This window comes from Xiphophorus hellerii, chromosome 21 (assembly GCF_003331165.1).
Source record: "Xiphophorus hellerii strain 12219 chromosome 21, Xiphophorus_hellerii-4.1, whole genome shotgun sequence".
Classification (NCBI taxonomy): domain Eukaryota; kingdom Metazoa; phylum Chordata; class Actinopteri; order Cyprinodontiformes; family Poeciliidae; genus Xiphophorus; species Xiphophorus hellerii.
In genome coordinates this window covers 8,750,089-8,778,002 of record NC_045692.1, presented here as the reverse complement: position 1 = coordinate 8,778,002, position 27,914 = coordinate 8,750,089, and the positions used below count along the sequence as shown (strand labels likewise).

The following is a 27,914-nucleotide window of genomic DNA, read 5'->3' as shown; positions in this document are numbered from 1 at the left end:
TTAGTTTGTTGCTTTGTTCTTTTCAGGATTCTTGATGTGGAGTTTCTTTGAGTGTCCTCGTCGTGTTAATTATCAGCAGTAACAGGGACCCTGATCAACATATTTGATGTTTATTTGCTTGATGATTATAATGCTGGAGTTCAATAAAATGTAATATTCATTGCTTGTTTCACAATTAACTCCACTATGATGTTTTTATGATTTAAAAGGCTTTGAACTGTCTTGCTTCTGAAATGTTCTATGCAAGTCAACGTAACTTGATTGGTGTCTCTCCTTTTGTTTCCCTATTGTTTTCTGCCACAGCTGTTCCTCATCACCTCTGATTAGTTCCTTGTTATTTTCCACCTCTGCCTCAGTGTATAAGCTGGTTTGTTTTGTTTTTATTTGTTCACTGTCAGATTCTTCCATCATACCTCATTTTGACAACATTGTACGTTTGTTCATTTGCGCTGGCTCCTTTTGAATAATTAACATCAATTAAATCAATCAGGACTCTGGCTCTTACCAGCTTCTCCAGAAAATTAAGCACCAATGACTCCTTTTCTCAGAATCATTTTTATTTATTGTTTCAAAGAATCTTTACAGAAAGTGATAAAGCTAATGAATTACATCTTAGCGGCAAATTGAAAAAAAAAAAAAGAAGAAGAAGACAAGAAAACACGTAGAAAAAACACCGAAAATGTAAAAAGAAAGGGATGGACATATAAAGCAAGACCAAAACACCAAGAAAAAAACCCCAGAAGCGTTCAGAACTACGCACATTAAATACTGAAACCTGTGTTTCACTATTTGAAATCTTCCTGTTACGCAAGAGTACTAAACCTTATTCTACATGTATCACATCAACAACTTTATGAAACCATGATGAAGAAATCATCCTGTGTCCACACCTGTTAGCTGTTGCTGTAACTGCAACTATCCTTTGTACAACATCCTACACTGAAATTCCCGTTCAGGGAAATATGAGAAATAAAAACCTTAGACAAAGATTACAGCTTTTCAACCTCACGTTATGGAATATATCACATTTTACGCCTCTTGCTGACAGCCAAAACATCCAGTGCAATTGTTAAAGATCTGTTAAAAATGGCAATATGTAGCAGTAATAATCAAAAAGATAACTTTCAAAAACAATCCACTTCTATTCACACAAAGAAATGTTACATCCAGCAGGAGTTCTGCTTCACTCAAACAGCCTCTTTATTTTGTGACATTTTTATATCTCTTATAACTCAGTGATCTACAAAAGGACTCGTATTTACTCCATTAGTATTACACATAATTGCTGACAAAAATATCAAGAAATAATAATAATAATAGTAAGGGATTTCTAAACCACAATAAATGGTGATATGATGGACTGGTGAAACGTTCGGGGCGTATCCAGCGTTTCAGCAACTGGCCTTTGCAGATAGGAATAAACTTATTGAAACACAAACATTAATTACTGGACAGAGAAACTAGACTTGGTAAAAAGCTTCTTGAGACACAAACTTGAACAATTGGATAGAAATAATAAATCCTCTCTCTGACAGAGGCCTTGGACATCTTCCTGGTCTCCTTGTGGCTCATGACGCTGTAGTCACCATCACATTGTTGACATAGGTTGGCTCTTCTGTTTCCTGTGGCCAGAAAAAACAAACTTGTGTTTTGCTTCCCTGCAGTAAATTTATTTGAGCTCAAACTGTTTCAGATGAAATAAAGTTTGGTCTCTTTATTTTCAGTCTCACTGGATTCCCAACTAAAAGCACAAGGTACTGTATTTCTCCTTTAATGAGACGGTAAATTGTAGCTCTGTGATAATCGTCTGAAATTTGGTTGTGAGTTTGATTCCAGCTTCCTTTCATCATATGTCGAAGTGACTTTGGGTAAAATTGAACCCTAAGTTACCCTAATGATCCTGTGCATCAGTGTATGGATGTGTTTGAGGGAATGTAACTCACTGTAGCCTCTTTATATCTATTTATGGCAGTGGTGCCCAAAGTCAGTCCTCGAGGGCCAGCATCCTGCATGTTTTAGTTCTCTCCCTTGTGGTACTAACAGCAAGTTAATGTTCTTCTTAGTTCTTCTAATGAGCCATAATTTCATCCAGGTATGTTAAACCAGGGAGAGAACTAAAACATGCAGGATGGAGGCCCGAGAGGAAAGACTTTGGGCACCACTGATTTATGGTAACGAACTTCATCAGCTATGCATTAAGAATTTTGACCTTAATCATTTCTAAAAACTTCTGACATAAAATAAAAGTGTTTTTAATAAAACCTGACATATATATTTTAGATGGTGCTGAACAGTTTTTGTATTTTTTTTTGTGTTAGGATGCAAAGAATGAACTCTGTTTACCTTCTTTGGTTTGTTGGAGAATCTGAACCAGCTGAAAGAAAAAGACAATGTTTAAACACCAACGTCTAGCAGAAGCTGCAAAGTATCAACTCATAGAAAAGCATCTCACCACTCAAAGATGATGATGCTAGTGCAGAGCAATACAATCCCCAGGATCTTCAATATATTAAGGATCTGGAATTCAGATGATTGATCATCTGCAACAAAAAAGTATATTCAGTAAATCCTCATAATTATTTGTTACTGTAAAAAACATCACATTGAATGTTTTGATATTTAAAATGTGATTTGTAAACCAATTTTTGAACTAATTAGTTAAGATAACTCAATGTTAAATCTGGAAAACAAAACAAATAGAATCATGCCTAAAAGAAAAAAAAACATGATCAGATGAGTTCAAGTTAATGTATTACCTTTAATAGCAACAAGGATCACAGATGATTTTTGTTGACCCAGATCATTTGTAGCCACACAGTGAAACTCTCCTCTCTCAGAAACATTGAAGCTGTAAACTTGGCCAACAGATACTTTAGTGGCTCCACGTTTGTAGTTCCTGAACCAGGTGAAGCTCCTGATAGGAGGTTTGGCTCTGCTGGAGCAGCTCAGCTCCACCCAGCTACCTGCTGACACCAAACCTGATGGACTGATGGATGCTGAGGTGTCTTTAGGAGCATCTGAGGAAAATGAGACACACATGAACTTTACTTGATCAGAAACAGCTGAACCATGACCTGCTGACAGGATAACTTACATGGAACATTAAGAGTCACTTTTGTCTCTGCTGTCTTGATTCCTCCAATCACAGGATATCTGGCAGAACAGCTGATGTTGTATCCATCATGTGTGTCTGACAGAGTGATGGTCTCCTGGATTTTAGTTGTAAATGTTTCATCTGAGTTTTTCTCTGTTTGTCTGAGAGAGTCTTGTTGGAGATTCCAGGTGAGTTCAGGAGGTGAGTGTGGACACGGAGTTGAAGCTGAGCAGGTTACAGTGACAGACTGATGCTCCTTCAGGTCACCACCAGAGATATTAATGCTGGGACTCCATGGAGAATCTAGGAGTTTCGCATCAGATAGATATTTTAATGAACTAAAACTTCCAGTCTTCAGAAAATGACTAAACAGTTGTTAAAATAAAAACAAATATCCAATCACTATCTTCCTCAACTTCAACCAAAAGTTCTTTAAATGGGTCCACTAGCATTTATCATGAGTAAAACTGAATACACAGTATATTTTTTAGATATTTTTAATCCACCATTACTAATTAATGTTGCTTGTACCAAACATAATTAAATTCTTTGTGTAGCAGTTATACAGAAGAGTCTTTCAAAAGAAATGAAAGTGAACCTTCATAACAACATTAAGCTGAAAAAGCATATTGTAACATTAAAATAAAATACTGAGGAAGACTGGGTATTTTGAATATTCATCAGAGCAGCAATTATGTAATGTTATGCTACAATAAAACAAAAACAAAAATTCTTACCTTTAACTGTTATTTGAAGAGGATCGGCACAAGCTGTTGCTCTGAATGGATAGTTTTCAAGTCTGAATAAATATTTGTCTGTATGACTTGTTGTTAGATTGGGAAACAGAGTGGTGCAGTTTTTCTCTTTCAGATTTCCAGTAATACTCAGTGAATAGGTGTTAATTGACCCACTGCTGTTGAAAACAAGATTGTTTCTAACGGACCCTAAATCTATGCCACCTTTCATCCAAACTCCATAGATACTTCTGCTGCTGTTGTGGTTACTATGCTCTGTCTCATAGGTACATGGGATTTGCAAACAAGATCCAGTCAGAGCTTCCATGTTATTTGGTGTAGTGATCCTGAGGGCTGGTATTAAATCAAAACAGTAATCAGCCAAAGCACCTGTAAACCAGAATAAAAATGAACATAATCTGAAGCAAGACAAGTGTAGAGAAAGTTCATAATCCAAAAAACTCCAGTTCAGCTTTATCATGTTACATGTGAAGCCTTTAAACAAAATCAGGATCAAACATTTCTGACTACAAATTATTCATGTGTTTGCTCCAAATAGTAGAGTACAAACATCTCACCTGGAAGAAAGAAGACACTCAGTAACATGTTGACGATCAGCATGTTCTCAGTCAGAGCCGCCATCAGACTCTGATTGACCTTCATCTGTCAAACTGGAGAAGATGTCAGAAAAAAAAAATTACATGTCTTTTTTTTTTTTCAAATAAAGTCTATTTTAGGTAAAGTTTGCATCATGTTTGGCAATGAATTAATTTACAAATTGTAAAGTATAAAATAAAGAAGATCTTATCTTACCTACAGTAGAAGTAGAAGTCGACTGGTTGATCTCGAATAAAAACATGCCATAAAGTCAAGTAAAATTATTTACGCCAAACTGAGGCATAGCACGCAAACATGATTTCATAAATATATATTTATAAGAATCACAGTAAAGTAAAGATGTTCTTACCCAATCAATATATAGGAATGTGTAAGTATGTAGACTCCTCTGTGCCGATGCCGTGTGAAATCAAGCAGCTGTGTTTGTTGTTCCTCTTCTAAAAAAGGATGTTGGGTAATGTTGGGAACTCAGTTGTTTCAAATAAAGTCAAAATTAGAAGTTCCTTTCAAGTTAATTAAGTTCATTGAAGTTAGTTAGATTTGAAACTTTTAAGTTAATTGAACAGATAAAAACGTATGTTGTCATCAGTAAACCAAATTATTAAAGTGAGATTCATGTAAATAAATCCATAAGATGAACTTCAGCGAAAAACACATTTTAGAGAAGCACTGCAGTTTGTGTTCTGTCACTCGTAATGAGAATAAAAGAACAAGAAAAAGAAGTTTTGGGTTTTTTTACCAGGGTCTTTATTTGAAACAGGCAGATACATAGCTACATCTGAAGCCTTCCACGCTTGGCAGAGAACAATAAAGAGTATACAGTACCTTTCCATTGCTTCTCTTTGCACTTATTGATACTGTGCACAATTCTGCGTGGACATATTGTTTTTTTTTAAGAAGTAGGTTTAGATCTCCACTCAAATATGATTTTAAAAAAAGCAAGATAAGAAAGAGTTTTTGATACGTGTGTTCACGTAGCTGAGCTGACTTCAAATCTGTGTAACTTATGTGTTGTGTCATTTGTGACTAATAACAATAAAAGATATGAAAATATGAAAATAAACAATATTAAAACTGTGAGGTTATTTTAGTTTCATCTGCTCAATTTGGGGTAATATGGCCTGAAATAATAACAAATGCTTCTGACATCCAGTTCATACTTGTTTTACAGAAGTATACTGTATATACGTATTGTTATTATAATTATCTTATTTTACATTGCATGTTTTACACCTGAAATAGAAAGAGACCTCTATTTTGACACAGCAATCCAACAAAGCATTAGCATACTCCATTAGTACCAAACTTAAGTGCAAAAATAAGTGTCAAGAAATAGTAAGTAATTTCTAAAGCACAATGAATGGGGATGTGATGGACTGGTGACGCGTCCACAGTGTATCCAGACCTCCACCTATTGGTCTTTGCACATAGAAAAAAGCTTCTTGAGACACAAACTTGAACAATTGGATAGAAATAATAAATCCTCTCTCTGACAGAGGCCTTGACATCTTCTTGGTCTTTTTGTGGCTCATGATGCTTTAGTAACCATCGCATTGTTGACATAGGTTGGCGCTTCTGTTTCCTGTGTAGAGAAAAAACAAAACTTATTTTACAGTAAATGTACTTGAGCTCAAACTGTTTCAGAGGAAATAGAGGCTGGTCTCTTTGCTTTCAGTCTCACTGGATTCCCAACTAAACGTACAAAATACAACATTTGTCCTTTAATGAGATGGTAAATTGTAGTTTTGTGGTATTCGTCTGAAATTTGGTTGTGAGTTCAATTCCAGCTTCCTTTCATCATGGTTGAAGTGTCTTTGGGTAAAATTCAGCCCTAAGTTATCTAATGATCCTGTACATCAGTAAATGGATGTATTTGAGGGAACGTAACTCACTGTAGCCTCTAATTTTAAAAGTTTAAGTATTATATATATATATATATGCAGAATATTTATGATTTATGATAAGGACACTGGATTTTCACATTAACCATTTCTAAAATCCTGAAACATAAAATAAAATATTGGCTCCTGAACAATCTTTTCTAACAAATTGCAACACATTGTTTGTGTTACAATGCAAACAACTCCGTTAGTTTACCTTCTTTGGTTTCTTGGAGAATCTGAACCAGCTGAAAGAACAAAAAATATTTAAACACCAACATCTAACAACAGCTGCAAAGTATCAACTCATAGAAAAGCATCTCACCACTCAAAGATGATGATGCTAGTGCAGAGCAATACAATCCCCAGGATCTTCAATATATTAAGGATCTGGAATTCAGATGATTGATCATCTGCAACAAGAAAGACAATGAAGTAAATCCTCATAATTATTTTTTACTGCAGATATTTAAAATTTGATGTGTTATTTATTTTATTTTCTTTATAAGCTAAAATTTGAACTAACAGTAATTCTTTATAAAATTGACTAAATGTGAATTTTGAAACATGATGCAAGACAAACTAAAATCCTAAAAGAACATGACAAGATGTGTGTAAGTTAATGTATTACCTTTAATATCAACAAGAATCACAGATGATTTTTGTTGACCCAGATCATTTGTAGCCACACAGTGAAACTTTTCTTCCTCAGTAGAGTTGAATTTGTAAACCGGCCCCACAGACACATTAGTGGCTCCATCTTTGTTGTTCCTGAACCAGGTGAAGCTGGGTGGAGGTTTGGCTCTGCTGGAGCAGCTCAGCTCCACCCTGCTACCTGCTGATACCAAACCTGATGGACTGATGAATGTTGAGGTGTCTTTAGGAGCATCTGAGGAAAATGAGACACATGAACTTTATTGATCAGAAACAGCTGAACCATGACCTGCTGACAGGATCACTTACATGAAACATTGAGAGTCACTTCTGTCATTTCTGTCTTGTTTCCTCCAATCACAGGATATCTGGCAGAACAGCTGATGTTGTATCCATCATGTGTGTCTGACAGAGTGATGTTCTCCTGGATTTTAGTTGTAAAGGTTCCATCTGTGTTTTTCTCTGTTTGTCTGAGAGAGTCTTGTTGGAGATTCCAGGTGAGTTCAGGAGGTGATTGTGGACACGGAGTTGAAGCTGAGCAGGTTACAGTGACAGACTGATGCTCCTTCAGGTCAGAGGGAAGATTAATGCTGGGACTCCAAGGAGAATCTGGGACATAAGATATGAAACATATTATTAGTTTGAGGAAGTCCCGGTTTGGAGTTTACACAAACATCAAGTATAGTGTTAAAAGTTTAATGTTTTATATCATTAATGTTAGACTGTGTTAACCTTTGAAAAAACATTTTTCATATCAGTTCAATAATATCATCCTGATGAAACACCACATTGTGTCAAAAATCCAGGCATTTAGCATAAGTAGCTGCATTTCCTTTACAAATTTCAGAAAAACATTTGCAACATTCAGCAAAACACAAGTCCATATCCTCAGTGTTTTTATTTTTGCAATTTTGTGAAATACGCTACTTTCAATGTAGCCATAAAGCCACCTCTTCCATGCTCTCTAATTTGCTCTTAAAGCCTCATTGTGTCTTAACAGATCAATCTTTGTCTCCTCACACCATAAATCATTTCTTCAGAAGTTATTTGACATATTCTTGGCTACATGTACAAGTTTTATAGTTTAGAAAATGTTATTTTCTTTATGTTAATACTGCATTAATCTATTTTGACTTGAACCTTGCTTCACTGTGAACAATAACACCATGTTTTTGACAGGTTTACGCTTAGACGGTTGCAGGATAGGTCCTCAAACATCCTCATTTATGTCATTGGAGTTGATACTTTCAGCCTGTTTAATAAAGCTTTACCACAGCTGAGTGCATGACAAACTGTGACCTTTAACATACATCACAATATAATTTAAAAATGGATAAAGAAGACTGGCATTGTGCTTATAGATTGGTCTCTTCTAGATTAAAATCTACCATTTTTGATAACAACACTGGTCAAATATCAATTGTAATGGCAAAACCATCTAAAACTAATTTGATTTGTTGGTGGATCAGAGAAAAACTGCATTAAATTTGAATCTGTGCTCTTAATGGTTGCTTTTCAAAGCATTGCAGGTGTAAGTTGGAAAACCATTACACCTTGAAAAAAGAGCAAATTATAGATAATGGATAATAAAATCACAAATATGGGGTCAAGCAGATTCTGATCACTATGTGCTCACATGTAACTGCTTCTGATGTTATTGATCTACGTTTCTAGAATCAGAATTGATTTGAAGTGAGAAATAACAACATTTACCTTTAATACTGACACAGATCCTTGACGATGTTTCATTTCCTAAGTCATTTTTGGCCACACAGTAAAACTCTCCTTCCTCAGTGACATTGAAGCTGTAATTTTGTTTTTCTGACACTTTTATTCCATTCCTGAACCAGGTGAAGCTGGGTGGAGGTTTGGCTCTGTTGGAGCAGCTCAGCTCCACCCAACTACCTGCTGACACCAAAGCTGATGGACTGATGGATGCTGAGGTGTTTCTAGGAGCATCTGAAGGAAAATGAGACACACATGAACTTTATTGATCAGAAACAGCTGAACCATGACCTGCTGACAGGATCACTTACATGAAACATTAAGAGTCACTTCTGTCTCTGCTGTCTTGATTCCTCCAATCACAGGATATGTGGCAGAACATCTGATGTTGTATCCATCATGTGTGTCTGACAGAGTGATGTTCTCCTGGATTTTAGTTGTAAAGGTTCCATTTGTGTTTTTCTCTGTTTGTCTGAGAGAGTCTTGTTGGAGATTCCAGGTGAGTTCAGGAGGTGAGTGTGGACACGGAGTTGAAGCTGAGCAGGTTACAGTGACAGACTGATGCTCCTTCAGGTCAGAGGGAAGATTAATGCTGGGACTCCAAGGAGAATCTGGGACATAAGATATGAAACATATTATTAGTTTGAGGAAGTCCCGGTTTGGAGTTTACACAAACATCAAGTATAGTGTTAAAAGTTTAATGTTTTATATCATTAATGTTAGACTGTGTTAACCTTTGAAAAAACATTTTTCATATCAGTTCAATAATATCATCCTGATGAAACACCACATTGTGTCAAAAATCCAGGCATTTAGCATAAGTAGCTGCATTTCCTTTACAAATTTCAGAAAAACATTTGCAACATTCAGCAAAACACAAGTCCATATCCTCAGTGTTTTTATTTTTGCAATTTTGTGAAATACGCTACTTTCAATGTAGCCATAAAGCCACCTCTTCCATGCTCTCTAATTTGCTCTTAAAGCCTCATTGTGTCTTAACAGATCAATCTTTGTCTCCTCACACCATAAATCATTTCTTCAGAAGTTATTTGACATATTCTTGGCTACATGTACAAGTTTTATAGTTTAGAAAATGTTATTTTCTTTATGTTAATACTGCATTAATCTATTTTGACTTGAACCTTGCTTCACTGTGAACAATAACACCATGTTTTTGACAGGTTTACGCTTAGACGGTTGCAGGATAGGTCCTCAAACATCCTCATTTATGTCATTGGAGTTGATACTTTCAGCCTGTTTAATAAAGCTTTACCACAGCTGAGTGCATGACAAACTGTGACCTTTAACATACATCACAATATAATTTAAAAATGGATAAAGAAGACTGGCATTGTGCTTATAGATTGGTCTCTTCTAGATTAAAATCTACCATTTTTGATAACAACACTGGTCAAATATCAATTGTAATGGCAAAACCATCTAAAACTAATTTGATTTGTTGGTGGATCAGAGAAAAACTGCATTAAATTTGAATCTGTGCTCTTAATGCTTGATTTTCAAAGCATTGCAGGTGTAAGTTGGAAAACCATTACACCTTGAAAAAAGAGCAAATTATAGATAATGGATAATAAAATCACAAATATGGGGTCAAGCAGATTCTGATCACTATGTGCTCACATGTAACTGCTTCTGATGTTATTGATCTACGTTTCTAGAATCAGAATTGATTTGAAGTGAGAAATAACAACATTTACCTTTAATACTGACACAGATCCTTGACGATGTTTCATTTCCTAAGTCATTTTTGGCCACACAGTAAAACTCTCCTTCCTCAGTGACATTGAAGCTGTAATTTTGTTTTTCTGACACTTTTATTCCATTCCTGAACCAGGTGAAGCTGGGTGGAGGTTTGGCTCTGTTGGAGCAGCTCAGCTCCACCCAACTACCTGCTGACACCAAAGCTGATGGACTGATGGATGCTGAGGTGTTTCTAGGAGCATCTGAAGGAAAATGAGACACACATGAACTTTATTGATCAGAAACAGCTGAACCATGACCTGCTGACAGGATCACTTACATGAAACATTGAGAGTCACTTCTGTCATTTCTGTCTTGTTTCCTCCAATCACAGGATATCTGGCAGAACAGCTGATGTTGTATCCATCATGTGTGTCTGACAGAGTGATGGTCTCCTGGATTTTAGTTGTAAAGGTTTCATCTGAGTTTTTCTCTGTTTGTCTGAGAGAGTCTTGTTGGAGATTCCAGGTGAGTTCAGGAGGTGATTGTGGACAGGGAGTGAAAGCTGAGCAGGTTACAGTGACAGACTGATGCTCCTTCAGGTCAGAGGGAAGATTAATGCTGGGACTCCAAGGAGAATCTATATGTAAACATTAGAACAACAATTTAGAAGCAAAATAGATATTTAGACACATTGGTATTTCTTAAATAAATTGCTAAAGGTTCAAAAGGTAAATAGCCTTTACTTCTGTAGCACTTTATCTAGACCAAAGGACTCCAAAGTTTCATTCACACACTGATGTAGCCACAGCTGTCCTGGACAACATCAGCAGCAGGCAAGGAGGATGAAGTGTCTCTGACAAGGACACAACTTACACGACTTTAAGTCCAACATCGACACCAAGCGCCATGAAAGCACTATTTGCTGCAAATTTACTGTACAGTAGAGTGGACAATTGAACTAGAGAAATGTATTGTTCCACAATTAAGAAAAATTCTTCCAAGACAGAAGGAAAACATCCTGTCACCATAGTAAATCCAATTTCATTCATTTGTCTATTCTGGTTATATTGTTTGAGTAGTAACCACAGAGAAGGTATTTTTCTAAGTCTTTGGAAAGAAACTTGAACTTTCTAGCTTTACAAATTTACAGGGAAACCAGCAAGATGTCCCTAATATATAAAACAGATCACCATAGAATCACAATAGTAAAACCAGGAAGATAGAGCACATAACACCAGTTTTAAAGTCCCTCCACTGGCTCCCTGTAGCTCAAAGGATAGACTTTAAAATACTGTTGTTAGTTTATAAATCACTGAACGGCTTAGCACCACAATACATTAAAGATCTGCTGTTGTTGTATCAACCTTCCAGACCTCTCAGGTCTTCCGGTTCTGGTTCTGCTCTGCATCCCCAGATCCAGAACCAAACGAGGAGAAGCAGCTTTCAGCATCTATGAACCACAAATTTGGAACAAACTTCCAGAAAACTGTAAAACAGCTGAAACACCGACTTCTTTTAAATCTCGACTAAAAACCCACCTGTTTAGAATTGTATTTGAAATGTAATCAATTACAAATTTATTGATGGAACTTGACTTAATGTCGTGTTTTGATTGTTGATTCTATGTTGCATTGTGTTTCTGTGTTTGTAATGATGTAAAGCACTTTGAAATGCCTTGCTGCTGAAATGTGCTATACAAATAAAATTTGATTTGATTTGATTTTGATTTAGTATATTGACAAAACAAATGCTCTTACCTTTAACTTTTATTTGAAGAGGATCAGCACAAGCTGTTGCTCTAAATGGCCCGTTCTCAACTCTGAAGAAGTATTTGTCTGTATGACTTGTTGTTAAATTGGGAAACAGAGTGGTGCAGTTTTTCTCTTTGAGGTTTCCAGTAATATTCAGTGAATAGGTGTTAATTGACCCACTGCTGTTGAAAATAACAAAGCTTAGACTGGACAAAAGATTTACACCACCTTTCATCCAAACTCCATACATAGTTTTACTGCCGTTATATGCAGGATGATCTGTGTTATAGGTACATGGGATTTGCAAACAAGATCCAATCAGAGCTTCCATGTTATTTGGTGTAGTGATCCTGAGGGCTGGATTATAACCACCACAGTAAACAGTCAAAGCACCTGAAAAGCAGACAGAAAATGAACATAATGTGGAGCAAAATCTGCCTTTAGAGAAAATTCATAATCCAAACATCTCCAGTTCACTTGTACCATGTTACAAGTTGAGCCTTTAAAAAATGTCAAGATAAAATATGTCAGACTAGAAATATATTTTTTACATCTCAACTTGAAAGGAACAGAGCAAACATCTCACCTGGAAGAAAGAAGAGACTCAGTAGCATGTTGACGATTAGCATGTTCTCATTCAGTGCCTCCATCAGACTCTGATTGACCTTCATCTCTCAAACTGGAGAAGATTTCAGAAGAACCTGTTGAAAACAAAGTCAAGTTAAATTAATCGCACTATGTTCAGTTAATATTACAAACAAAAGTTAAATTTTTTTTCAGTTAAAGTCACAAAAACTGCATACGATATAAAGATGTTCTTACCCAATCAATATTGAACTAAACCAATTCAGCAAATTGGCTTCAAATGAAGAAATATGCAAATATTTCCTGGCGAACAGAAAATCAAAAGAGCAGCTTCTCTGTGTGAGAACCAGCAACTGCTTTTCTTCCTCTTCTGTAAAAAAGGATGTCAGGTACACAATTAGATTCTCAGGGTGTGTTTGATTAAATATTTATTTTACCTCACCGAAGCCCGTTGAGTGTTTATAACAGTTTGAATATTAAGACAGGGATTAGGTGGAGGATTTTATGCAAAAAATTCTTAGCTTCTGTTCTCTATGAAATGTTTGTTTTTTACAGTTATCTAAAGCTAAATCCATATTTTCTTTCAAACATCCAGTTTTGTTGTATTTATTATCCTGCTTCAAAATCTTTTTTCTTGAATGTTAATATTTTTACATTAGTTAATTGATTTGGATATTAAGTTTGGGATTCCAATGTTACACTGGACATGTTCTAATGTCCAGTGTATAAAGATTGCTGACAAATTGATGATAAAAAAATAGAGCTACCTGATAGTTGTGGCAAATAGTATCTTCATTAGCAGCTGCAGAATACCAACAATAACTTTTCTTCATGAAACATTGGAGTTACATATCTCACTGGTGTCCAGGAACTTTAAACAAAGACAAAGATCATATTTGGCTGTAAAGAAGAAATTTAAAAACGACGTTATTTTTACTTTAGACACATGTGTCTGGAAAGTCCATTCACTGGTTGATCAGTATTCCCGGTTACCATTACAGCATGAAAACCGCAAAGAACACACCAAGGAAATCAGAGAAAACGAATACTGAAAAGTATAAGTCAGGGGATGGAGACAAAAAAAAATTCTTAGGCAGTGGATTTCAGTGAACTCAATCATCAAGAAATGGAAACAAAGTGGTTAATGTGTAAATCTGCTTAGATCAGGCCAATTACATCCTCACAAGGAGAAGGAGGCTGGTGAGAAAGGCTGATATCTATTACCCAGAACCAGTTAAAGGCTCTTCACACGTCAAAGCTGTATGACAGAGTGGCGATGAGAAAACCACTGTTGAAGGAAACTCATATCAACGCTCCGCTGGAGTTTGGTAAAAGGCACACGGGCGACAATATGGTCAAGTAAAAATGTAATGTTTGGGTTGATGAAATTAAAATCGAGCTTATAGCTACACATATAAGGATGCTTCAGTGCCTTTTTTGTTCTTCTGCAACAGTAAAATAATTCACGCAGGTCCATCATGTTTCCTGTCTCCATCTCAGCAACAACTGAGCTCCCAGTTTCTTTTGACGCTTTCATATAATAAACAGCAGCAATTCTTCATGTTGTCGTGAGGAGCCGACATGTCGGATCAAGTTTGTGCTTTTTTTTTCCAACACTGGACGCCTTTATTGAAGACACCAGAAAGGAAATGGGCCAAGAGGAACTTAAAAACATGAACCTAGCTTATCTCAACGACAGGTAATATGTGACCTCATGTCAACTTACAGTACATGACTCATTTTATATGTTTGTTGTCGTCCCTTTTTTTTTTAGATGGTTTTGTTGAAATGATTTCACAAAATTATTTCTCCACTGACATAGTGCACAGCTTTACAGTTTGCGTTCTATTTTTTATTTATTTTATTTTTATTTTTTTTTACTTATAAAGCGAAGAAAGAACAATAAAAAGAGGAAGACTTTTTGTCAGTCTCTTTATTTGAAACAGGAGGATGTACAAGACTAAATCTTAATCCTTCCTTGCTTGCCAGAGAACAAAGTGCATGACAGTGAAGAGTAGAACCGGGTATTACTTCCCTTTGCACTTCAACACAATCATTTTTACAGTGCACAATCTCGTGTGTGTGTGCAGATTGTTTTTTTAAAGAAGGAGGTTTAGATTTCCACTCACACATCTACTAAAAAAAAAAGCAAAGTAAGAAAGACAGTTTTTGATACATGTGTCCAAATAGCTGGGCTGACTTCAAATATGCAAGTTTGATATTAGGAAAAGTCGCTGTGCGTGTAACTGATTAAATAATCCAAAGGTAACTCTCTTGATAAATCGAAAACGTAAGTAACCGAGAAACCAAATGTCTGTCCGAGTTTCTTTTGTAAGATCTCTTAGCATTTGCTTCATTTCCTGATCAAACCAAGTGTCTGCAGCGTTTCGTTCTGTTTGCTGTTCACACCCAACTTCTTTTAGTCACAGCCACAAAGATGTTCCTCACTCTTCTCATTTACTTCCTCACAATAAATAACTTTGGTTGTGAGATTTTATTTGCTTAGTTTATACATTACAATTACTTCATTGTTTGTTTGTTTGTTGGTTGTTGTTTTTTTTTTTGCTTGGAGTAACTGAAACAGGCACTAAAATATTAGCTGCCGATCAAAGAATTACTGGCCAAGAAAAAGGTGAGCAACAGCATCAGGAATCACAATCTTGTAACCTTACAAGAAGGCAGTTCACATATGGAGAGCGAGAAGAATGATCAACATTAAGAGGAAGCTTCCAGCCAGCGGAGAGACTTTCTCTCACGACGACGTATAGGATGAAACTCAGTCACGCTCAGGCACCAAACGGGCACCAGATGAAATGTAGCGTTATCATTTTCCTTCCGCTCGCTGCCTGGTGTTTCTGGAAACCGCGTCGGCTTGTTTTCTGTCTGAAAGCGGCCTGCTCTTCCTGTTTTGCAGGCGGTGCAGTGCTCTCTGGCCGTGGACTGTGCCAATGAAAATGCTGAAGGAAACAGCGGCACCCAGCTGGAGCTCGGCAAGGCGAGGAACACAGATAAAAGGGGCAATGGTTAAAGCGGTCAGATACTGAGAGCTTTCCTGTCCCTCCATGCTGATGCCGTGTAGAAAGTATTTCCCTACAAACCAGTCATATCTGATTACATGGACACTCAAAGCAAAGGAATGTGGGAATATTGATACTTTTCTTAAGAGACACTACTGCAAATTCTTGTCGTTTTTTATAATAGCAGGGTAAAAAAAAGCTCTGAATGTTCTCACTGGTCCCAGTTTGCAATCTATCCTTCAAAAAAAAAAAAGCAGTTTCAGAACACTGGATATTTACTTTTGACAGATACAAATATTTAGGCAAAACTATAGCTTGGAAACATTTCCATACATTCTGCCTATTTGGACGTTTTTGTCTGCTTTAAGTCCAACGTTTATCTCTTCTTTAGTTCATAAGATTTTATGTTTTTTTCCATTGTTTGCTTCATTTCTATTGTGCTTTTCTTTTATCTGATTTAAAGAACAACATTGCACTCATTGTGTATGAAGAGTCTGACTGATTGATTGATTGATTGATTGATATTTTCTAACTTCCTTCCCATAAGGCTCAGTCTGTGATGTGACAAGGAAAATTTGTGTTGTTGTCTAGACTTTATTCAACATAGCCTCAGTTATTCCAAACTTTTCAAATATTGCTCTGACAATATGAACGTCTTGAAGCGATTTGCTGACTTTTGAAGTCCAGCCATTCAGATCTGAATTAAAAGGTCCTTTGTTCTGTTTCCACTGTTAAATCTTTCTCATGTTGCGAGTGCGTAGATTAAAATGCAAGCATTCGACGCTCTCTAAACCTGAACTCTCTGAAACCTCTGAGAAAACAACAGTGGAGTTTGAACTTCCACTAAGAAAGAAATATAATGCAGATGACTTCAGCTGAGACTGACAACAGTTTGGCACAAACCGTCTATTTTTTTTTTTTTTTTTTTTTTTATCCTTGAAGGATTCCTTTCAGTTTCATTCCAACGACGATCAGGAAAAAAGTTTTTTTTCTTGGAGCAATAAAAAGGAAGGAGGCGCTTTCCTCTCTTTCTTCTGTCGGCTTATGAGAATTTTCAGCCTCTGCATGCTCACTTGTTTCTCTTTTGTGCAGCTTGATGGGCCCCTGTTACTAAATTACTAAGGGCCACAAAACAAAAATGCCAGTAAAAAAAAAAAAAAAAAGGCTGCACTTTCAAGTTAATAACCCAACATAACAACACCCCAGGGAGTCGGTGATGGGTCCTGGGCGGATAGCTATGCTTGTGGTAATATGAATTCTTTGGCAATAGTTAACAGTCACCCATAGAGAGAGCTCTCAGATCTGTGGTATGAAATTGATATTTTTCTAGGGGGTAGTGTGCAATGGATGCTGAAGACTTTCTGGCTGTGGCGGCTTTAGAAAAATGAGCACTGGGTGGCATTTAAAAGCAATCGACTGAACGAAAAGTGTTGGATATTAAATATCCCACCTCTCGCTATGAATGCCAGCCTTTCCTTATTAGTGAGCACTGAATTTCTTTCTGACAAAACAAAATGTGCAACGTAAAAGCAACTTATCTTATCTTATAACTCTTTTCATTGACATCTTTTAAGCCTAAAACGTTGAAACAGCCGAACAGCACACGATGTTATGCGCCTGCTTCGTTTCAACAGGCCGCTTCGTCAACATAATGCCGTCCAAGAAACACAGATAAGAGTCCAGCAACAACAAACACCTTCATCGGTCAATCACAGACTAAACAATGGCCAGAGACGATGTGGAGCGCAGGTTGTCATCGGCTGGTGGCCACCAGCAGCAGCAGAGCTTGTTGTCGTCTGGATTCCTGGAGCTCTGAGGAATGTCTGGCTTCAATGCCAGCCACATACCTCCTCTGTACCGGTTGATTTTTCCTTGTTTTCGTTATCAGCCAGGTATTTTTTGGGGGGATTGTATCTCCGCTTGACCAAAAAAACAAAAATGTTGCAATTAAAGGCAGCTGTTATCTCAAGAGATTACGTTTTTAAAATGGCGCACAGCTGTATTGTGTTGTAACAGGCTTTTGTTATTAGTAACACAAATCATCCCGGATGTATAAGTTTGTTCAACACCTACTTTTAGAGCCATCTGAAACGTTTTTTCAGCCTGTAGCTGAAATAAAGCTAGTTGTGATTATCAGTTTATGTTTTCTTTGTCGCTATATAAGTGCATACACACCAGCCAAATGTAAAAAAAAAAAAAAAACATGGTTGATGGGAGAGGAACTATGCAAAAATAATAGCATAGGATGAACAAATCTTTAGTTTATGTTGATTGTGATCTTTCACCTACAAGGACTCTGCTCTTCTGCTCACTTTATCTGACTGCATTTAATAATTTAGATGAAATTGTCCCACATTTATCATGTTAGCTTATTTAAATTGTAAGCTAATTCGGATTCAGTTTTTGTACCTTCTTACTTATATATAGGATGCTAAACACCTGCATAATCACTGTCTTTCAAATGCTGTAAAACAAGTTCACATCAGGTGATAATTTTTCTTCAATTATCAAGTCATTGCAATCGTTTTTGCTGGATTCCTCTTCTGATTGGCTGGTTTGTGCGTCGCCATGACTCCTGTCCCAGGATTTTCTGCTGCCTGTAGAAGCGCCGTTTTGGAAGACATGTACTGCACAAGAACCTTGGGTCCTCTCCATATGCCCTGCTTTTCCTCCTGTCAGGGAAATTATTAATGATTAATAAACTGTTAGTTTTCCACCATGGATTTTTCATAAACAAATATATGTAAATCCTCCTCCTTTTTTCCTTTAAGTCCACTTAGTAAACCGCTGGAAAGGTAAAAATCCTGCTTTGGGTGGAATAAGTTTTTTTTTGAAAAGGTGAAACTGATAAATGAACACAATTAACTTTTAAAGTAGCTAAAACCTCCCTGTTTGCTTGACAACTTGTGGACATGGAAGAGAATTTTTTTAATATATAAATAAATGACAAAGAAATGATTTAAATAAAAGTAGAAATTACAGGTTTCATCATTGACAACCAAAACTTCTTTCACGTTTCCCTCAAAATGTCCCAGACAATCTGTGTATAATTTGAAATGCTAACTAGCACTTTGCTGCAGCTTTTCAAAAGCTAACAGCAACTCCAATAATGAATGAATAATGAGTAAAAGCATCTAATATGCAAAAGCGTTTTTCTTTTGAACCTATTATTTGTCATCAGTCCAAGCATCATAATACAAGCATGCAGATGTTCGCTGTTTCGTCAATCTGGCAGTTTGTGTAATTTACAAAATGGCGATCTGCCTTTTTTATTTTTTCGCTTGATGTAAGACACAGATCTTTTCCTTGAAATTCGTTTTTTTTTTTTCACATTGTCCTTCGCATTTGTGAAAGAGTAACCCGATCAGCGGACTGATGTGAATGTCTCAAAGTCATTTATTAAACCAAGTTTTTTTATGCTAAACAAACCGAGAAGAAGAATCCCATCTATTAATCCTCTTGATGACTTAAAAATAACTTCCTCCCACCCCTACCATGTCTTGATTTACATCTTCTGTCTTTTAAACTTCTGCACAGTGTGAAGCACATCGCATGACTTACAGTAGATCCAGTTTTTTGTGGAAAACCATTCCGCCTGAGCTTTTTTAGATTCGATATTTATAACTCATTGCCTGGGGATCGCTTCGAGGAGAGAAATCATGGAGCAGGAAGGAGAATGATACAGTATAAAGAATGATTCAAAGCCTTGATGCAGTGGGTGTCCACCTATATTCGCTGATTGAACCAACAGATATTTTACAGTAGAAATTCTCCAAAGAAAAAAAACACAGGCACTTTTCAAAGCATACCTTTTGTCTGTATCATTAAGTGAGCGATATGTTTAAAGTTTAGCTGCACCCACAGATGATTTTAAATGCCAATTTTTTTTAGTTTTTTTTTAGTACTGTAAATGTTCTATGAAATGAAGCTATAAAAGTAAGGATGGTCTATAAATTCAGCTACGGTTCTTTGTGAGCCGGCACAACATGTGGTCTCCAGATTTGGATGTGATGTTTGCAGCCAAAATTCTTTACAAATTGGCCCCACAGTACTGTCACCTTAAATCCATTTGGGTGACGAGAAGATCCATCTCCTGACATGTGCTTTTGAATGTTGTTCTAATGCAAACCTTTCAGCAAGATCCATAAGGAAGTTTGCAGGGGGCTGATTTCATACGAGGATCTACGTAAACTGGTCGAGTCTAAACAAATACGATGCAGCTCAAATAACACAGATGTCTGAACGGGCTGTAAGCATGAGAGTAAAATTCTAGATCTTCAAATTTAGTCCGATTTTTAACTTAAACGGGAAGAAAACAGTAGCGGCTACATCTCAAAGCTAAGCATCAGTGCCCTTTTTGTGCCATTTTGAGTTGTTGTTGAACTGGAATTTCACATTGAAATCTCCAAGGAGCTCCTAATACCCCACCTACCTCTGCCCCCTCCAGCCCAATAAATCAATCAGTTGTTCTTTTACAAGTCTGTGACCATTCGTGAAACAGAAACTCCCTGCTGTGGACTGCAGCTAAGAAAACCATCCTGACTGACAGAACAATGAAAGGCAAAGGAGGTGGATGAACAAGGTGTGGGCATCACTGTGTGTGGGGGTGTGTGTGTGTGTGACAGTTTTTTTTTGTTTTTTTTGCTTTTTCATTTCTGCAGAGACTGTATGAGATTTTGTGTATCTCAAGTCTCTGAACCCCCCATCTGAATGCGAGTTCAGCCACTCATCCTGGCTTTCTCCAGGGAGGCCCCGCTTCTTGGCAAAGGAATGTCTGGGAGTGGGATCTTAAATAAAAGGCTAACGCTCCTCGCGGGCTGTGGACAGCGCTTGGCTTTTTCTTTTCATGCTTTACCTCCCCTGTGTCTCTGAACCCAAGTGGGCTTGTGCCTTCGCTGCTCCATCGTTTCAGGCGTAATGGCTTTACCTTGAGGCTGAGGGGGAAGGATGCAGGGGAAGGGAGGGCACTAAGATTAACACTGGTCAGTAAGATGCCCGCGTTGAGCAATGAATGTTATGGCTGTTCTTTTTTGTTGTTGTTGTTGTTTTGTTTTGTTTGTTGGTTGTTGTTTTTTTTTTACTTAAAATAGTTTTCTCCCTTTCGCTCTTTTTTTTTAGAAAACTTTATTTTTTTTTTTTATTTACTCCAGGTATTTTTGTCTGATATTGAAATTTGCTTTTCAATGTGAATTTTTATTTTTTTTTTTTAAAGAACAATCTGTATAGAATATAAATTTTAAAAACTTTTCCCAGAATCCCATTTCTTTACAAAGGAAATGTTCAAAACAGAATGAATGTACTCGAGGTAACTTAATCTTTCTACAAAAGTTTTAGTGTGAGAATATGCTGGTGCACTTTTCTTTTTTTACACATTATACGCAGAGACAACATGCAATGAGGGTGCTGTATGTAAATAATCATGCTCACACTAGCTAAGTTGAGTACAGGTTTTCGGTTCGCAGTCTCGTTTCTCTGTCAGCCGAGCAGCAGTTTCCTTCTGGAAGGAAGGAAACTGCTGCATAAGTTTGCAGCAACTTGTTTATGCTGCAAACTGACTTAAGAACAGAGCCAGCCCAAGGCAAAGCAAACTAAGTGGCTGCTTAGGGAACCCCAGACTTTTGGGGCCCTCCATAAATGCTTGGACATCAACTTTTTAGATTTTCTATGAGAGCAAGAATCTTTACGTTTGTTTATTGACAATGAGAATACTATTAAGCTAAAAAAAAAAAAAAAAACAGTGACTTTTTTTTAACATTTAAATTTAGATTTATTTGACAAGGTGTAAAGATTCCACCAAATCTGTACTGAAACGCTGTTGGTTGTGCTGATGAGGGGCCCCTGAATTCTATTCTGCTTAAGGCCCCAGACAAACCATGTCTAGAAGAAATGGAAACTTGTCTCTGTTGGACTCTTCCTGGCACTTCTCTTCCAGAAATCTTTTTAATCCAATAATTTAAAGGCTGCTATGCACCCTGAACGGCTCTGGATGTTTAGCAGCTGCTGCAGCTAGCTGCTAGGAGAGATATAGAAACAGAGCAGATGGCTAAAGTAGAAAACCTTTTCTGAAAAAAAATAAAGAGTAAAAGTGGAACTCGGTAATGTTATGAAAGGTAAAAATCAAACTGAACAAAACAGTGGAAAAAAATTAAGCCTTTTAGCAGCATGTAAAATATAGAGAGGGGGGGAAAGGAAGTAAGAGGGAGGAACAAAGTTGTGGAAAAAGGATGACAACAAAAAAGAAATGGAAGAGAAAGACACAAAAAGAGGCTGGTTCCTGGGCTGCACATCAAAGCAGGTCAGCAGCAGAGGCTCCAAGCTGGTCCTCCCAGCACCTGCTGCTGCCGCGCAGCCAAGGAAAACACATCATTCTAACAGACGCACAGCTTAATGGCTTCTGTGGAGAGACCTTTACCGTCTCCGTAACTGTCTCTGCAGACTCTCCGAAGCTGCAGCCTACACAGCAAAACACACACACACACACACACAAAAAAAAACCCTCTCACAACCCCGTTCACTGCTCCCGCAGGGTGACACATTCAGGACGAGATCGCACACAGCCCCAATTTTCCAACGTGTGATCCATCTGATCGCTTTATCACACCAGCCGCCTGAATCATGGATGAACCCAAGCACCTGTCAGAGTCATAAACTCTCCCACGTCAGAAAACATGCTTTCAGTCGGTCCCACGTTTACAGTAAAACATTATCGCCTGGTTTTCTGCACCGTGACCCCGTCTGTCCCCTCAAACGCCAGCGCTCTCTTAAACCGAACCGCCTGGGCCCGGGGTCAGTGTCGAGGCGGAGAGAAAAATACGGCTCACAAAAACAGTAAACATCTGTTTTGTGACTTGGCCACAACACGCTGGTAATGGCAGCCTGAGCTCAACAAGGCTGGGCCCCTTTTTGAGATTTTCCATGAGAGCCAGCAGGAGCGCAGCGACTAGGTGACAGCATCTGTAATGACTTTATTTTTTTATTTACATTTTCCATTTTTTAAAAGAAATTTTTAAAAATGACAAAATCAAAACAAACCCCTCTGCGACGACAGCACGCACCCTTAAAGTGTGTTGCTCCTAATCCAAAACGAATAAAACGTCAATTCTTATGCATGACTTTTACTCAGGCAAAATGTAGCCTCGCTGGTTATTGATGACATTTATGGCTCGCCTCATGTGAAATACTGTCTGCTTGAGTTTCACTTCAGAGTGCTGTAGCTTCAGGCCTACATGGCAGCTGCCTGATTTGTGGGCTGTCAGAAATATTTGGATGCATCGTGGTTGCAAGAGAAGTCCCAGCATTTTCTTTTTCTGGAACAAAACAGCAGCATCGCATTCATTCCCATAAGGAAGGCCTGTTTTCTGCGTCAGAAACTCTCTCACACCATAAGGATCTGATACGGATACAAATAGGACCTTGTCACATTATTTGCTTTGAAAGAGTAGATTAATGAACTGCAACCTAGCAACATCTTTCTCTGTCCCACCATCACAAAAGGAAACTAGAAGCTTCTGGGAACCTTTTTAACTTTTATGCTTTGGTAAGGATTAGATTAAGATTAGGCTCTTTGGCACGCAGAGAAATCCAAGTGGCTCTAGTGTGAAACAATGGATCATTATTTGAAAAGGTACCTAATTCACACAGCTAAGTACGATCACTCGGGTCTGCTGGTTCTGGTTCTGCTCTGCATCCCCAGAACCAGAACCAAACATGGAGAGGCAGCATTCAGCTTCTGTGCCGCACAAATCTGGAACAAACTTCCAGAAAACTGTAAAACAGCCGAAACACTGAGCTCCTTTAAATCAAAGCTAAAATCCCACCAGAGTAGAATTGCTTTTGACCCATAGTCACTGGAGCATCGATCAACGTAGATGATGTGTATTGATGATCTTCATGATGGCACTCGACAAAATGTGATGTTTGTTTTTGGTTTCTCAATTGGTGACTGTATGACGTTGTTATGACTCGTTATTTTGGTGTTTTAATGATTAGAGCACTTTGAACTGCCTTGTTGATCGATCGATCGCTCGGTCAGTCGGTCGGTTGGTCAATCAATTGATTGATTATCTATAATGCTCTAAAGCTCTGATTGAGTAAAGCATGGATTTTCCCCGCTAAACTGACCTGCATAAATTAAAGGTTGGCTATCTTTAGAAATGTCTGTGTTCAATTATGGTGAAAACATTAATTAACTCACTTATTTTACAGTTTTATCTTTGCCTGTTCTGCAAATAAATGTGAAGAATGAATTTGTAATATCAGATTATGTGAGAAGAAGAAGTTTACATAATTAATTTTGAAGGTTTTTTTTTGTTTTGTTTTGTTTTTGTTTCATGTTTTTTGTTTTTTTGTTTTTCAAATACAAATATACCCATGAAAGTGCACCCAATCTCTGTTCTTCCAGCCTTTTTCTTCTGTTTTTCTGCCTCATCAAAGCCTCTTTCACATTTTGGTCGGTTCCCCCTGATGGTTATCCCAGCAGGAAGCAGGTCTCTGACAAAGAAAGCTCTAAACCTACAAGTGTCTGCGAATAGGCAGCTTCTGTCCCCACCTACAGTGTCTGTCCTCGAGTGGCTGCTATGAATATGCATCAAAGTGCGACGCCGTGTCGGTTCTTTCACGGCACAGACGGGAAGGAGCGAAAGCTCAAACTGCGATCTGGACAAATGCAAAGAGCAAGACGCAAACAGGACCGAAAGCAACGTGGTCAGTTGCTGATTAAATGGCAACTAACTCTTAAAGAATGTCAACTTTTTGGAAATCTTCCATGTTGTACTTTAAAGGCGTAGTGGTAGAACCTCAACACCCGAGTGGGGGGGAAAAGGGGAGATCTTGTGGTAATCGTGAGCACCCTCTTAAACTTCTCACATTCTTCCCTGCATTTTTTTTTCTGGTCTAGCTGCTTTCCCACCTCTTTTTTTCCCAATTTCCCTTAAATATACAGTAACTTTATTTCACTTTGCATTTTCTCTGTTATGCTTTATCCACTTGTCACTTTCCTACACCCACCATCCTTTTCGTAGCCACCCAGATGAGGACACAAGGTTTTCTCTTATTTCCATGCTTTTATGTTTTATTTTTTATTGGAGTGATTCAGTCCTGTGGAAAAGCCCTTTCCCTTTGTGTGTGCGGGCGTGTGGGCGTGGGTGTGTGTGTGGGCGTGTGTGTGGGTGTGTGTGTGTGTGTGTGTGTGTGTGTAGAACAGGTGCTTGTTGCAATGGGTTTCAGCTGTCTGGAAAAGAGATCGGTTCACCTCTGCTGGTCACATCCTGAGTCCTGGTTATGATACGGCTATGATTCTTGTGTTGCTACTGGAAACACTGCTGACTTTGGACAGTGTGATGTTCAAAAATGCGGGAAAACAGTATTACGGCACAAAGACACATGCTGGGTGGTGTTGCAAGACGTGGAGATGTTTAAACCAGGTTATAAAACAATTTCCCAAGCGTTGGAGAGCTCTCAGGGTATTTTTCAATCCACCGTTCAAAGATGGAAAAACAAAACCTGACCGGACATGGACACCCACCGAAAACTGACATGGGCACAGACATTAAAGGTTGTTCAACAGACTGGCAGGGATGCATTTCATAGTGACAATAGGTCAAAGGATTGTTTATTTTTTGGCACCGCACCAACCAGAAAATGGCATCAACATAATCTTTCAATATGAGCCACTCAGGACATTTCCATAGTGAACACTCCATCGCCTCAGACACTTAAAACCAAATTATCCTTCTCCTCAGCCAGTTGCTCTCTTTCGGTTCTCGCTTTCGCCTTGTCTACCGCCTGTCGGCTCCTGCACCTTCAGCTGAGAACTTCAGGCCATGAAGAAAACAAACATAATGGCCTCGGTTCCCTGGAGTCCATTCGTCTTTCCTTTTCCCATTACACCAAGCTCTGGTTGGCCTGGCATGGTGCCTTGATACCAACAATGGGTAACCAGTAGACACCCGCAACTATGTGACCTCCTCTGTAGCAGGTCAAATGTAAAATATGTCAGTGACACTTTGGCCGTACTAACCACAGCCATAAGACAGGCTGAGACTAAATAGTGGGGTGTGAATGTGGGCTTGCTGTGGGAACAATAGAGCCACTTTGGGGGACTTGGGTTATTTATCATGTAAAAAGATAGGAGGGTATAATCTCATATGATTTCAACCTCCAATTGACGGCTATATTTGTGATATTTGTGTTTTACTGTGCAGTCTGAGACTGGAATGTAAGGAATGGTCTGTCTCAAACGGGGGGCAAGGCAATATTTTTTTATATAAGAGAGCCCAAATAAACTTTAAGTGGGTGGGAGTTCCCATCGGACCAGCACCTTTGTGTCAGAGCAGAGGACTAAATCAGGGCAGGAATATAATATGCAAGCAGTCATAACAGTCATAAACACTTTTCCAAGTCGTTTGAAAAAAAAAAAAAAAAAGTCCAGGCGGCTCTCAGTTTGTATTTTCACTTAATGACACAAGCAGGTGTTGAAACATTTTGAAGAAATTTGACATTTAATGGATTACACCGTGCTTTTTCACCAAAGTTAGATGGAGTGTCAGCATTTAGGGCCTGGTCTGTTAAAATAAAGCCACTGCCAGTATTCACTTAGGCATAGCTGAATTATGGGGATGTCTCTTTTAAAAGATTGCAGTGCGAAAGTTGGTTTCTAATGTAGACTGCAGCCCCGGAGTTTTCCACACGTTCTCTGATTGGACTGTGTTAGACAAGAAAAGAGATGTCCACGGGACATTTCCATCCTTCCAACGTAATAGGTGCAGAAAATTTGCAAATGCAAACAAGGCTGTTGAGGTGCTGGCTAGACTGTTTTCAGTGACGCAATCATTTCAATGTCTCTGTGGCATGCTGAAGAACATACCATAGCAAATTTCTTTTTCAGGTAAAAATTTGCAAATGTCTTAAATTTAAGACAGTCAATTTACACAGTGTTCATCCTTGTTCTATTATATTGGACGTAAACTTCTGCTTTGTTTTATTCAGCACAAGTTGAGATTTAAGGCGCTTCATGGCCAATTGTCCAAAACGTCAGTCATTACCTTCATTCAAAATTAGAATGAATCAACTTTAACAACTTTGCAGCAGTCTTGTGTTAACCGTCCTAGTATCTCCTATCATTTTTTTCTGATCTGATTCTCTTCTTAATATATATTTTTTTGGACAAAATGTCCACTTTGTTGCCCGTCTTGTCTAAAGACTGTTACCCAAATGTCCCAGCTGCAGATTTTGAGCAAGCTCTGCAGTGGAGGTAACTTGATTCAGTAAAGAGTTCCTCAAATGCGGACAGTTCAGGAGCTTCCCTGGACATTCTTTCTTGTCCAGTATTAGAAACTGTGTTTTACATTTTTGATTCAAAGTAATTACGGTGGCACAATTTTCTATGAAAGTAAAAAAATTGCTAGAGAAAGACAACACTAATTTCAGGCGTGTCAGACTGATAAAATTACTTCACAGCTCTACCTGGATGTAGGAAATGACCATGCCAAAAATGAAACAAGATAACGATTTTGTGACAACGCATGCATTTCAGATCATGTGTGAACTGAAGCTGCTATTGTAAGGCAGCAAAAACTTTTATGTAAGCCAGTGGAATTAACATCATAACAGCTGCTATTTATAATATTTTCTGCTCATCTGAAGGAATATTTTAGCCAAGAGCCAGTCTCGTGCATATATAGAAATGCAAGACGAATTGCTACCAACACAAAGACTTCATTACTAATAATATTAAAATCCAGATAAACACCCATGACTTCCTGCACCGCGCACCTTGCTGCACTGTGGCATTCTGAGGTATTTCAAGCTTGTGAAGCTACGTCTCACACTCCTGCAGCTTGCAACGTGTGAGAGAGGAGAGTCAGCATGTGGAGCTGATTTTTATGTGTGGAAATAAGCCAACATCAGCACGTCTGAGGTTGATTAGTATAAATATGTATGTTCTTGTGAATTTGTGCATGTAATAAATGAAAACATGTGATTTTGCACATGCTTTTATATATACAGTACATACTGTATAAACTGTATATATATATATATATATATATATTAAACCTCTTTAAAATGGCAGCTGCTTTGTGCTTAGTCTTTTTTTGTTTAGATAAGCAAACCAAAAATTAGTTTAAATAAAGGATTTATGCCTGGACATAAAGTCA

The 27,914-nt window shown here is 37.8% G+C and overlaps 1 protein-coding gene and 1 long non-coding RNA gene across 2 annotated transcripts; both read right to left on the bottom strand.

The window, feature by feature from the left end:
• Positions 1 to 549: 549 nt before the first annotated feature.
• LOC116711557 (B-cell receptor CD22-like) lies at positions 550 to 10,874 on the bottom strand. The gene is made up of 7 exons (XM_032550893.1): positions 10,744 to 10,874; positions 10,421 to 10,666; positions 9,017 to 9,316; positions 2,757 to 3,017; positions 2,453 to 2,540; positions 2,344 to 2,374; positions 550 to 1,622 (listed from the first exon to the last, which is right to left on the bottom strand). Exons 1-7 carry the CDS (start codon positions 10,769 to 10,771, stop codon positions 1,569 to 1,571), a joined length of 1,008 nt encoding a protein of 335 aa, XP_032406784.1. The 5' UTR covers positions 10,772 to 10,874; the 3' UTR covers positions 550 to 1,568.
• LOC116711574 (uncharacterized) lies at positions 5,380 to 7,187 on the bottom strand. The gene is made up of 4 exons (XR_004337267.1): positions 6,958 to 7,187; positions 6,652 to 6,739; positions 6,544 to 6,574; positions 5,380 to 6,028 (listed from the first exon to the last, which is right to left on the bottom strand). It is a non-coding gene; the product is annotated as an uncharacterized LOC116711574 (long non-coding RNA).
• Positions 10,875 to 27,914: the final 17,040 nt, after the last annotated feature.

Excerpts from the sequence above, each read along its gene's own strand:
- LOC116711557 (XM_032550893.1), bottom strand. The coding sequence starts at position 10,771 with ATGACAGAAGTGACTCTCAATGTTTCAT. Across the intron at positions 3,018-9,016 it reads AGTGACTCTTAATGTTTCAT|ATGCTCCTAAAGACACCTCA; the intron begins GTAAGTGATCCT and ends CATTTTCCTCAG. Across the intron at positions 2,375-2,452 it reads AGCATCATCATCTTTGAGTG|CTGGTTCAGATTCTCCAACA; the intron begins GTGAGATGCTTT and ends TTTTTCTTTCAG.